At 39.1% G+C, this 12657-nt stretch overlaps 1 protein-coding gene across 1 annotated transcript in view; it reads right to left on the reverse strand.

Annotated features, from left to right (window-relative positions):
• The window catches only part of ZNF277 (zinc finger protein 277), a 54352-nt gene that overhangs the window by 28620 nt on the left and 13075 nt on the right, over nucleotides 1–12657 (reverse strand). Inside the window, exons 2-4 of the mRNA XM_075744126.1 lie at nucleotides 6065–6263; nucleotides 2812–2900; nucleotides 859–941 (exon numbers count right to left, since the gene is read on the reverse strand). Coding sequence (XP_075600241.1) covers nucleotides 859–941; nucleotides 2812–2900; nucleotides 6065–6263 — 371 coding nt within the window. The remainder of the gene's footprint in view (nucleotides 1–858; nucleotides 942–2811; nucleotides 2901–6064; nucleotides 6264–12657) is intronic.

A 12657-nucleotide genomic window follows, 5' to 3' on the forward strand; every position in this document is an offset into this window, starting at 1 on the left:
AAGATGTGTATTTCAAATAAGAATCATAGAATGCTAGAATGGTTTGGGTTGGAAGGGACCTTAAAGATCATCTAGTTTCAAACCCCCTGCCCATGGGCAGGGACACCCTCCACTAGACCAGGTTCCCCAAAGAAAACAAAGCCAAACAAAAACCCCTAGTGGTCAGCAACATGGACTAAGACTCATGGAAGCTGAAGGCAGCAAGACCTTAATGTGAAGGACCACCCATTCAGAACTGACAACTCTGAAAAGATACAAGAGGTCTGTCCAAAGTACCAGGTTGCCATCACCAAGCAAGAAGAACCAGAGGACTCAACAGCTGGCATTTCTTGTCCTTTGCATCTCACAGAAACAATACTGGCCAGACTTCCTCCACTCATGCACTGTGGTGTTTGTGGGTATGCAAGTGCATATTAATGAAATCTGAGTAAGAGAGTTTGAATGCACAAAAAACAACTTGCTTGAAGCTTTTGCAAGTAAGTATCACCTTCCCTTTTCACAGTATCACACACTGAGTTTTATTTTGCTAATTTCTCTACATTATTACACAGAAGATAGTGTGTCAATGCATTGCAGAATCTTGCAAGAAGAAAAGCGTGCATCGCACACAGCCTTTTTCAGTGCTCTGGGCGTATTTTCCACTTGTGTGGAACACTGACATAAAACCTGTAAATTTATTCCAAGGAAAAAATCTATAAACAAGGAGTTTGTGTACGTTTGTGCAACAGCTAGGAATATGAGCTTAAAAAATATAAAAAATCAGAATTTTGCAGTCTAGCAAAAAATGCTTTCACTTTAAAATGCCCACTAAGTTACGGAACTGTTTACCTCAAAAATGAAACAACAGTAATTTCTTACCAGTCTCTTTTGCTGAAGCTGTTCTCTAAGTAATCTGTCTTCTGGTAAAACATCACATAGAAGAAAATAATTGTCCTGTTCTTCTGTTAAGAGATTAGGAAGTGTGGGTAAGGGATGGGAAGTTGCAGCTGCTTTGAATATTCCTAGCACATAACTTGCTAAACCTTTGGAATGTGTTTTGAATGTGAGAATGTGTTTTATAATCTATAAAAGTCAGTTATTTCAATTTCATAATTTAATGAAACATGCTTAAATATTTGCATATACATATTTATAAGACGTTTACATCATTTATATTGCAGTACAAAGACAAGAGTCTTGCATAGGTTTTCCTCACTACCAGCTTTATTTTTTTTATGATGGTTCTTCTGGAGACATAAAGCAATTTTAATCATTTATATTGGTCACAGTATAAAGTCAGCATGGAAGAAATATGAAATCATGTTTAATTTTATCTTACATGTGGGATTTTCAGTTATTTCCCTACATAATTGTCAGTTTTCAGAATTTAATCATCATTTGGTATACCCTCCCCTTACTCTGACCGATCACATTTGGTTCCATCTGCAGATATGCACCACAACTGTTTAGTAACACACATTGACACTTGTCTAATTTGCATTTCCTCTTATGTGTTTTACCCACATTTTATGTTTACTAATTAGTAAAACTATTTATGTTCATATTCAATTCAATAATAAAAAAATCTTATTTAAATGAATTACCTTAAAATCACTCAGCACGTAAGAAAATATGAAAACACAAAAATATTTTGCATTTGAAAGTTACTTATTTATTAATCAAAGGATTATGTGGTTGGTGAACTGAAGTGACTATTATTAAGTCTTTTACAAAACTAAACTTGCTAGATTTCAGCCTTTCCCACCTTTTCATACAAAAGCCTGTGTGAAGAAGAGAACGCCCCTGATTTCTAAGCTAACAATTTTGAAGGAGATAGTCATTAAAATTAATAAATTTGTTAACAAACACACAACGAAGTATTCTTATTGTCCTGTGGAAGGGCTAGTGACAGTTTATAATTCTGACAAGCTCTGGTATTCAGGCACTTGATTTGCAATTTTTAAAATGAGTGGTAAAGTGTTTCAGATGCAAAAATATACGCATGTAAAAGAACTGCAATTATGGTCTTTGAAGTGATTTTCATGTTTTCTAGGACTGTTTTTCCACAAATTAATTTAAATAATTAAAACTATTTATTTTCATCCATTTCGTACTCAGTTTTCATCTTCCACCCATCTCTGACACTGGCTGCATGCATTTCTTCCTCTCTTTTAAGCTTTCCATGGAGAATTAAAGATGCAGGAAAGACCTAATGTTCTCTTATATGCTTGTAGATAAACTATATTTTTCTGTTAGAAAAGAGGAAGCCAAAGAAATGCATCAGCTACATCTGAGAGAAACACTTCCTTCGCACAGTCATCACTGTCCTTATGATGGGATGTTCCACTGTGCCAATGGCCATACTCTTGGGGCAGTAAGCACTGAAGTAGGGCAAAGGAAAGGCAGTTGTGGCCCTGATGTCCAGGAAGAGTTAGCGACATCAGTAGGGGCGGTGGACAGGGTGAAGTTGGAAAAGACAGCTCACTGGGAACATTTCTCCACACTTCTGGAAGGGATGTCACCAACTATTTATGCAGTGGGTACCAAAGCTTCCACAGCCACGATGTAAGCAGCGCTGCTTCTAGGCCTTGATTTGCAACTGGCCCTAATTCGGCAGCACATTTAAGCATGTATTGAGCTCATCCTCACTCAGCACATGTTGCAATCCTTGGAAAAGATAAGATTAAATATGTGGTTGAGAGTTAAACATTATTTCTGTGGTTTTCTGACTTAGTGTAGGATTACTTCACACTTGGCTGATCAAAGCAGGAGTATATGCCAGAAATTATCACATGATTTGGCCAAAAGGGAGTAAGCAAGCAGTATACTTACCTAACGGAGCTTCCGAATTTGTTCTTATCACACTGCAAAAGTCTGTGATGGGCTGTTCTGCAAACCTCTTCTTCCAGTACAAGATGTATCTTTAAAAATAAGGGAGAGATGATTAGTGAAAAAGGAAATATCACAAAAAGTTTAATAAACAGTTGATTTGCTCTCACTTTTTCCATCCTCTAAATTCTTAAGAGTGTTTTGTGTTTTTTTTAAATTCCTGTGTGGGTTTTTCTTCCTTTAATCTCGTTTTCCAATTCATTAAATTAATTCAGCTTCATTAAAACTGGGTTTAAGCATCCTGTCAAAATGAAGAACTCAGTAAGACAGATTTGCATTAAGCTTTACATAACACTGTGACCTATTCACATCTTCAGACAGAAGTGCCACTCAGATGCATCTTTACTGAAAAGATATACTACAGAGTACTCTCAAATTTCCAAAATATTGTGCTCTGTGTTCTGCAAGATGCAGGCAGGAATCTGAAACTCGAAAAAAACACCAAGTTGTCAAAAGTGAGGTTTTTGCAGGTCTCCTGTGGAGTTACAGTGAAAGCTGTAGCTTGGCAGACAACTAGAAAGACAGAAAAATGAAGTCCCTAAACACCTGGGGGTGGGATAGCAGGCACAACAAGGAAAGCCCTAAACACATCTTGAAGGTTTAACCCACCACCAACAGTTGTCTAGAAATATTCTTGTAATATCATTGTATTATAGCAGCATTAACAGACCCTAACTGAGATTAAGTTCCCACTGAACTAGAAGCTACTGTCTAACCAAGAAGAAATCATCACCTTCAATTACATGATGAAGGCAACCAAGCAAGCCTTGTGCTAATTATTCAGAATCTTATTATAAAAAAAAAAAAATCTGGAAAAGTGCATGCTTATATTTATAGTCATGTGCAAGATATAAATCATGTGAAAGTCGGTAAGGTAAAGGCTATATTCAATGACAGCTTCTTATTGACATGCCATCAAATTAGGAAAAGAATCATAAAAATCAGGTATTATTATGGGGACATTTCTAAATAGTTGTAGCTTTTAATACCGGTGCAATCTAAAAGTTTACTTGCCACAGCTATCACATCTCACGGTGCTTCATATTACCTCTACTTACCATCTATCTTACTATATCAGCCAAGGAATCAGCACATATTTGCTTCTGCTAACTCTGACATGGAGAGGATTAACCTCTGGTACAGCAGACAGCTAAGCACAGTGAAGCCAGCATGCATGACTGAAGCGCATTCAGAGGCATCATTAGATGTCAGTAAGTGAGGTGTGAGCATTTTGTTGTCCACCCTGCCTACTCCACTGTTTATAACACACAATAAAACAGTCTTGGTGCTACACAGAACAGCAAGTCTTCAAGAATAACTCATCCTTGAGCATTCGGGTCATAAATGTGCAAATGAAGGGATTTCAAGATGTCATTTAGTCTGTCCCCTGCACTGATATACATGAACACCATTCAGACAAACTCACCTAACCATAAGCGTCTGTGCTATGAAGCTTACTGTTAAGGGATTTCATAGCATAAGACTTAACCCAAATAATGAGTGATCAAATAAAGCCAATTCCTTGTTATAATTCCAGGGGGAGAGAACGAATTATTAGTGTCCACAAGTGGTCATGTCCAATCACGCAGTGGAAGCTTATTCACCTTATCTCTTCCCCTTGCCTTAATGCCAACTTATCGTTATTCTTCCAAGTTAAAAAAAAAAAAGTTTTCTATTAGCATTGCTCTTCTCTGGATTCTCCACTTCTTGTAGTTCTGTCAAGATATGTATTCCTAAGACTGATTGTAACTCATTGCTAAGTATAACCGAAGTGCTATGTTCTCATAATTGTTTCCCTGTATTTTCCACACTTCAGTTTAACACTTCAGATTATACTTCTTTTCTGTGTGCATAGTATTAGATTGTTTTACTGATATTCAGTACAGCAAATAAGAGAAGGCACACTTCAGAGTAACAACTCCATCACTTCACATCCTGGGGCCACTTTCTATAAGATTTGGCTACCTTCCAATTGCATTAGCAGCGAAAAGAATCTAAATAGAGAGTTTCTTGAAAAGGTGATTTTAAAATACATTTCTATTAACACAGAATAATCCCTGAAGCACACTTAAACTGGTGGTCCATGACTGAGCAGCTCTGATCCCTTTATTTATCTGAGGAAACTAGCATTATCTCCAAAGAACATTGCATTCTTGTTCTGCCTGCTTTCAGCATAAAACCAAACAAAAACAAGTATCAGTTTTCAATTTTAAGCAACATTAAGCTCATACATCTGAATAAGGATTTATATGGCTTACATTTCTCTTCCTAAATTTCATCTTAATATTTCTTTTTTTTGCATCTTGATAGACACGTTATTGGCTTTGGCTGAGTAACTAATCAGAGAACATCTACAGAAAACTCCTTTTTGTTGAGAAATTACTCAGCTAACATTTAAACACTGCAACAGAACTATGTACAAACTGGCAGGTATTGTCTAGCCTACCGCCAGGCCCATACATTGCTGTGTGTGAAAGCAAAATGCCAAGCAAGCGCCTAGTCCCTGAAGTTACAAGCCAGCTGGGGCCATGCCAGCTACTAGGCAAAGCTGAGAGAGAGAAAGCCAAACGTGACCCTGCTGAGATGATCAATGACACAGCTGTAGAAGGAGTCACTGTTGTATGTAGATCACAGTACTGTAAAGTATAGTTAAGGATTAATGTGATTTCTGTGGGGAAATACTGGCATCCTTAAAATAGAGCAAATGAATTTAATCTCAGAATGCGAGAGAATCTGTACTGAACAGCTTCTGTGTACAACACACAGCTTTAAGACATTGTACAGTGGCAGAAATAGTCTTGGTCTATATGAATAAAACCCAAAATTGGGAGACCTGATTATCTAGAATGTGCTTTACAAAATAAACAGCTTTCTAGTTTGTACACAACTTGTCGATTAGTGATAGGACCTGAAAAGTCTCTAGGATATGTCAAAGAATTACTAACACAGGAATTGCCCTGTATTCTAATATCAAGTTCCCTGGTCCCAGCAACATCTGGGGGCTGTGAAGTGGGAAGAGAATGGGAAAATAACCTTACAATCCAGGAACAAAAAATCTCATCAAAAAAGTAATAAAAATCCTCCCACAACACCCCACTGATTTTTAAAGTATTTAAAAAAGATGACCTCTAGTTTTCTGAAGGTTTCTATAATATCTGCACACATGCACACTCATTTTAAACAATATAACCCTTACCTGCTAAAATCTGCAATCAGTTTCACATCTGCTATGACGAGCTTGTGTTCAATAATCATGTGCTTCAGGAGCTGGTTTTGTTCTGCTAAGAGATAGCATTCTTTGCAGAAAATACAAGGCACATAGGGAGTACTTTCTACTGCAGTAACACCTCCTGGACTTTCTGGCAGACACAGAGGCTCCAAAATACACTCTGTATCTAAAATAAATAAAAAAGAATAATTAATTTTGACTAAGTAAATAAATCTACATCACTTTTAGGCAGTACACACAAAACCTGTTTTGTTTGATCCCAGTTTTGTTGCATGGATCACTCCAGCAACAAGGTGCAATGTTTCCTAACTGTACATGTATTGAGTATCTCCAAGGACAGAGACTCCACAGCCTCTCTGGGCAACCTGTGCCAGTGTTCAGTCACCTTCACAGCAAAAAGGTGTTTCCTGATGTTCAGAGGGAACCACCTAGGTTTCAGTTTCTGAAGATATCTAAAGGCCTTCTTCCAAGCCTATTATTTTGTCACATGGGAATTTTAAAATGTGTAAGATTACAGGAAGTTTAATTAACAATATTTATCAGATAGAAGAATCAATGTATGACAATTTTTGACTTACAAAATTCAGATGTATGAATTATACATTGGTAAGCACACTAAGTCTGATAATCTGATAATTTGTCCACACAGAAAATTTGAAAAATAAATTTAGAAATCATAACCATTTAGATTTTTTTCCCTAGGAAAATAAGCTAATGGAGCAGTGCTCCCCCCCATCCTCTGCCAAGACTTTGAAATAACCAAAGAAGGGCTGCAGTTTCAGACCTGGGAAGTTCCTAAAAGCTCTGTGAACAAATTTCAGGTAAATGTAAAGGAAGAGGTACAGAGAGGGGAACGGGACTCTGCCATCCATTGTACGTGCTGTTGTTCAACAGTAGCTGGCCAGCCAGCGTGGACACTAGAGCTCCAGAGCAGGCACAGCATGTGCCGATGGCTGCCCCACGAGGGTGCTGCAGGGGACTGAGGGTAAGCTGGAGTTTCTGGGAGCCACAGGTGGGAAAGGGGACAAAACCATGGGAAATACAGCTTCATCATTTCCATGCCGCTCTTGGAACTGCCCTGCACAACTATTGAGGCTTCTACTTACAGTATTTGAAAAACAAAACTTCCTAAAAAAGTAGTGACTTGGCTGAAGACTGATGGTGAGGTTACACTGAATTCAGTTTACCCCATAAAACTAAGCAGCGTGGAGAGATGGCAGCACACAGAGCATGGAATTACCTGGAGCAATACAACTGCTGTTGACAATCTAACATTTCTCCTCTCAAAATTTTACCTGCACTTCAGCCCATTCCCTTCCCCCAGACATTTCTTTATTAAACTGGCATTGTATAAAGTGTTCCATTTTTCCTACTTTAAGAACAGCAGCTGCTACATGAAGTGCTAGAGCAATCTTCATGAAAGGGTTGGCTGTCCCAAGCAAAACTGATGTTTTCTGCAAGACTCTAGGTTTGTGCATTCTCACAGTCAGTAGTAGTTTGTAGCCTGAAGAATCATTAAAACATGTTTACTGAGAAAAGTAGAGCAACTTAATTTCCTTTGCAATTGCTGACTCTCACTGATGCCAAAAGAACTAAGAAGATACTCTGTCAGCCAGTTCAGCTGTGCCCAGTAAGCAGCTACACTGCTTTTTGTTCGTTTTTGGTTTAGGTCTCTTGCAATGACCTAGTTAAACATTTATAAGTCCAACTAAACAAGTGCCTATCTGCCTCAGCAAACCAACCTTCAACAGATAGGTGTGTGTGGCAGGAACTGCTACTCAACATAGACAAGGAGCCGATACAGCTATTTAGCATAAGTACTCAGGAACAGCAATTGTTTGGGTTGGAAGAACTGAGCTGTTCCATCTTTAATTGTAGTGGTAAGTTGCAGAAAGAACTGCAATGGGGTGAAGATTTTTTTGCTGCCCAAAGAGAGTAGCTAATAATTAACAAAAGAGAAGAACTTAAATATAGACTACTGTACCAGCGTGGCAATTGCAGAAGCTTATGTAATTTATATCAGAGGCACTTAAAGGAGGAGGTGAGGGGAAAAAAAATCCATGAAAATATCTTTGTACTCATCTGCTGCAAAAAACACTGGACACGAGAATAAATGCACAAAGAGCGGAACAAAGATGCACAGCCTTTAGCGTAGCACTTAATGGACTAACACATAACACAAACATCAAAAATAGTACAAATAAAGCTAAGCATGTTTTTGAAATCTCTCCAAAAGCAGCTAGTTTTGATGCTATAGTTGGAGCAAACTGGCCACAGGTACTGAAGAAAAGCTGTTAACTAAAGCACAGCTAAGGGCTAACAGGGTAATAAAAACACTCAGATTGAGTTCTTGGACTCCACCAGGACTCCCACATGCAGAGGCACTTGAAAACGAGGGAAAAGCCGTGAGCTTTTCTCTTAAAATCTACTGCCACAAGAATGACTTCACAGGGTCAGATTAGACATCTGTCTAGTGCAAGTGCCTTGGCTTATAGTGGCAAGAAGCAATTACCTAGGGAAGGGTATAAAAATAGGGTAAACAAACAGTAATCACACAAATAGCATAGTCTGCCAGAAATCTGAGGGGGGAGGGTTTAAGTCACAGGCTGTACATGTACCTCAGTTTAACAGTGTTTTATGGCTTTCTTTTTACCATGGTTTTGTTTCAGTGTTGTTTGAAATACTGTCAGTCTTTAACACCTACAAAACCTGTAGCAACATTTCATGTTCTCCTAATGGTCCTTCATTCCCTGTTGCCCTTGTTCAGCTCTTGGCTAGGTCTACCCTGCCTTTCCTCATGTGCTGACGGGGGGGGGGGTAGTTTGAAAACGCCCCAAGTGTGGAAGAAAATGGATTTCTAAATCAGCACAGTTTTTCCTCAGTCTCTTCTCTATTTTTTTTTTATTCCTAGCATTTTGCTTGCTTTTAGGATCATTGAGCTAACTACTGAATTATCTTCAGGGATTTCAAAGTCTCAGAGAAGTTGTCAATCAGGTGTTAATGTACAAGACTGTGGACATATCCTTTGCGTTCACTCCCATGAGTGTTACTTCTGCTTTTGTTAACCCTGAATAGCACTTCTTTTGTCCAGTTCACTCAAGTACCATAAGATTCTTCTGCAATGCTTCAGTTGGCCCTCCTGCTTACCACCTGGGGAAAAAATGCGTATTAACAGCTAAATTTATCACCTAACCCCCTTCGTACTTGTGTCTGCGGTGAACAGCCCAGGACCTAGCTCCCTATGAGAACAGAGCCTTATAAAATCCATCCATTAAGTTTCTGCCAAATCATCCTGTCACAACTGAGTTTTCCTCCTCTGCCTAATGGAAAAACAGCACGACTGTTACGCAAACAGATATCCTAAAGGCTTTACAGAAAGCTCACTGATCTCAGGAACTAAGAAAATCCCTCTCTCATTCACAGAATTGACAGTTGACACCATGTTGTTCAACCTTTAACAGGACAGATAAAATTGTGGTCTTTTAACAGCTAAAAAGTGTAGATTATTAGAAAGAAGAGACTAGAGGAATATTTTATTTGAAAACAAAGACTAAGAAGTATATCCAGTTCTTCAGGGGAAAAGAAAATTAATACTTTGAAGATATTTGACAATGAGATGATATAGAAAATGATTTAGATTACACAAATTACATTCAGTTACTATTTTTTGTTACAAGCACCCATAGGATACCAAGTGCAATGAAATCCTGACCCCTGCACAGGCACTCGACACACCATTACAACAGTGATGAAACAAAATTTAAAAAAAAAAAAAAAAAGGCTGCCTGTTATGGAAATTATATGGTTTTATTCTAAGTGTTGTTATAATATAGACCAGTTAATCTTCACAGCTAATGAAGCAACAGGCTCAAAACAGATTAATTTTCCTTACTGGAACATTTTTAGTTTCAAATACAATTGTGCTCAAATCAAAACTCATGTTAGTTTTCACATTAGGTAAACGTTACACCCCCACAGTTATAATACAGACAACAGCAGTACAGGCAATATACGCTACCTGCACAATCACACATGCAATTATCACAAAGCAATATGCCGTGCAATTTTATGGCCAATACAATAGATGTGACTATCAGAAAGAAAAGCAAGGAAAGATTCAGCATTTGAAGGTGAGTTGTGAAAGGCAAAGTTCTCAGAGATGGTTTAGCCAGTGTAACTGCTTGCTGCCACCAATAAGTGAAGGGATGTCTTCTTATCCTGTCTTTCTCCACCTTATCCTACCACTCCTAACCATCTACTGCTGCCCTTCTGCTGGCTCCTATGCTTGCCAAATCCTTTGATGAGTCGATTCAGCTCTTTAACCAGACAGAACTACTCACTTCTTTCTTTTTGTTCAATGATGTTGAAAATGCTCACAGAAGAGTCCACCAAGTGCAAGAGCAAACCGAGTGCACGATGAGAAGCTGCAAGATGAAACACGACTTGCCTCTTCTCATCTCAGCTTCCTCCTCTCTTCTCAGCTTAACAGTGTCAGCTGTTTCATGTAATTTTACCATAAGCATGCCTTATTAAGTGTGCAAGGTTCCTTCAAAAGCATTACACACAAAGGAAAAGAAAACATTATCATTTTATCACTGTGCTTCTTAACAAGGACATCCGGCAACGGCTTCAGTTTGGAAAACCTACTGCTGTCAGTATAGGCATACGGAATGCACTAAACGCGGTACAGGCTGCTATGCTCAATTCTTTTCGGTTGCACATCTGAACTATGTGCTCTGGCTAGATCTGGGGATGAGCTGAACGCTGCTGCATAAATTACATTCTCTAACTGGAAAGAGGAGGTACTGGGGTTCAGATCAAGGAAATAACTTCACTGCTACAACTAACTCACGTGGCTTGGCCCTGAGCTGGAACCTGCAGCTGTGAGTCAAGTGCCAGAGCTCAGGGAGAGGCAGAGCCCTCGAGCCAGGAATCGGCAGCTGAGGGAGGATCTCCCTGAATTAGTCTGCAGGGAACGCTGAGGAGAGGGGCACTCGTACCCTTCTTCTTTAAGCTTTGCCACCAGATAAAAAGGAATGAAAGTCATGACTCCAGAAGGAAAGGGGATAATGTAAGTCCACAGACATGGGTTTTTAACAAGGGAAGAAGAAATCTAACTCTTTAAAAAGATTAAACAGTGTCCAGTTCTGGGCTCCCCAGTTCAAGAAAGACAGGAAACTACTGGAGAGAGTCCAGCGGAGGGCTACGAGGATGATTAGTGGACTGGAGCATCTCTTGTATGAGGAAAGGCTGAAAGAGCTGGGTCTGTTTAGCCTGCAGACGAGAAGACTGAGAGGGGACCTCATCAACACTTACACATATCTAACGGGCAGATGTCAAGAGGATGGAGCCAGACTCTTTCCAGTGGTGCCCAGTGACAGGACAAGGGGCAATGGGCACAAACTGGAACACAGGAAGTTCCACCTGAACATGAGGAAAAACTTCTTCACTCTGAGGGTGACCGAGCACTGGCACAGGCTGCCCAGAGGTTGTGGAGTCTCCTTCTCTGGAGATATTCAAAACCCGCCTGGACGCGATCCTGTACAACCTGCTCTAGGTGATTCTGCTCTAGCAAGGGGGCTGGACTAGACGATCCCTGGAGGTCCCTTCCAACCCCTACCAATCTGTGATTCTGTGATTTTATTATTGGAATACTCTGAAAATTCAGGACTGCATGTAGTCTGAGAAATGAAATGACGAAAGAGGAATTCATACAAATTGGCTTAAGACATATTTACAGGCTTCATGTCATTTTTTGCAGTTTATGGCACAACAACAAGGCTTTAGGTTGAAGAGTGTATTATGTAAATATAGACATGCAGAGTATATATTTATAAGCCCACTGTTGGTAACACAAGGATAACGAAACAAAATAAGAACATCTGCTGGAATGTTAAGTGTCTTTCTAATTAAATCCAGTAGTTGAATGAATCAATTCATTATCAACAAGTCTCATTTATTATCTCATTAATACAGCTGGTTAATATTATGAGGAGATTAGCACAAGAACTTGAAATGATCCTAAACCAAAAATGAACACAACAAAGATATACAGGCAAATAAAGGAGTCATTTTAAACAATGAGTAAAAGACTGAGATTTTTAGACATGCAAAGAACAAAGGGGAGAAAAAATGACAGGAAAACAAAAGACACCTAGCAAACCTGGCACTCCACACTAACAGCATAACAGATGCCGACTGGAAAACAGAAAGGCTGAGCACCCTCCCCCAAGCTCACGCTGATTACATGGCAAAAACATTTAGTTATCAAAATGACCAAACCCAACCCAGATATGGTACATTAGGGAACCAAGCTGGATTCCTATAGGTAATTCTGCACAAAACAGTGCTGCATTTAAAATTCTTCAGGAAATGAGTAATTGTAAAGCTTTGTCTAGTATTCAAGTTTTTTTGAGCTATAATGAAAAAGAGTATCAAGAAGCACTGGCTTGACACTTGAAATACACACATGACAGCTACTCTGTTTTGCAGCCTTGGCACTGCAGCATCTATTTGTTGGCACAGCAGCATTCCCTAATTTGTGGTCATATTCTTGGAAG

This window comes from Balearica regulorum, chromosome 1 (genome assembly GCF_011004875.1).
Source record: "Balearica regulorum gibbericeps isolate bBalReg1 chromosome 1, bBalReg1.pri, whole genome shotgun sequence".
Classification (NCBI taxonomy): domain Eukaryota; kingdom Metazoa; phylum Chordata; class Aves; order Gruiformes; family Gruidae; genus Balearica; species Balearica regulorum.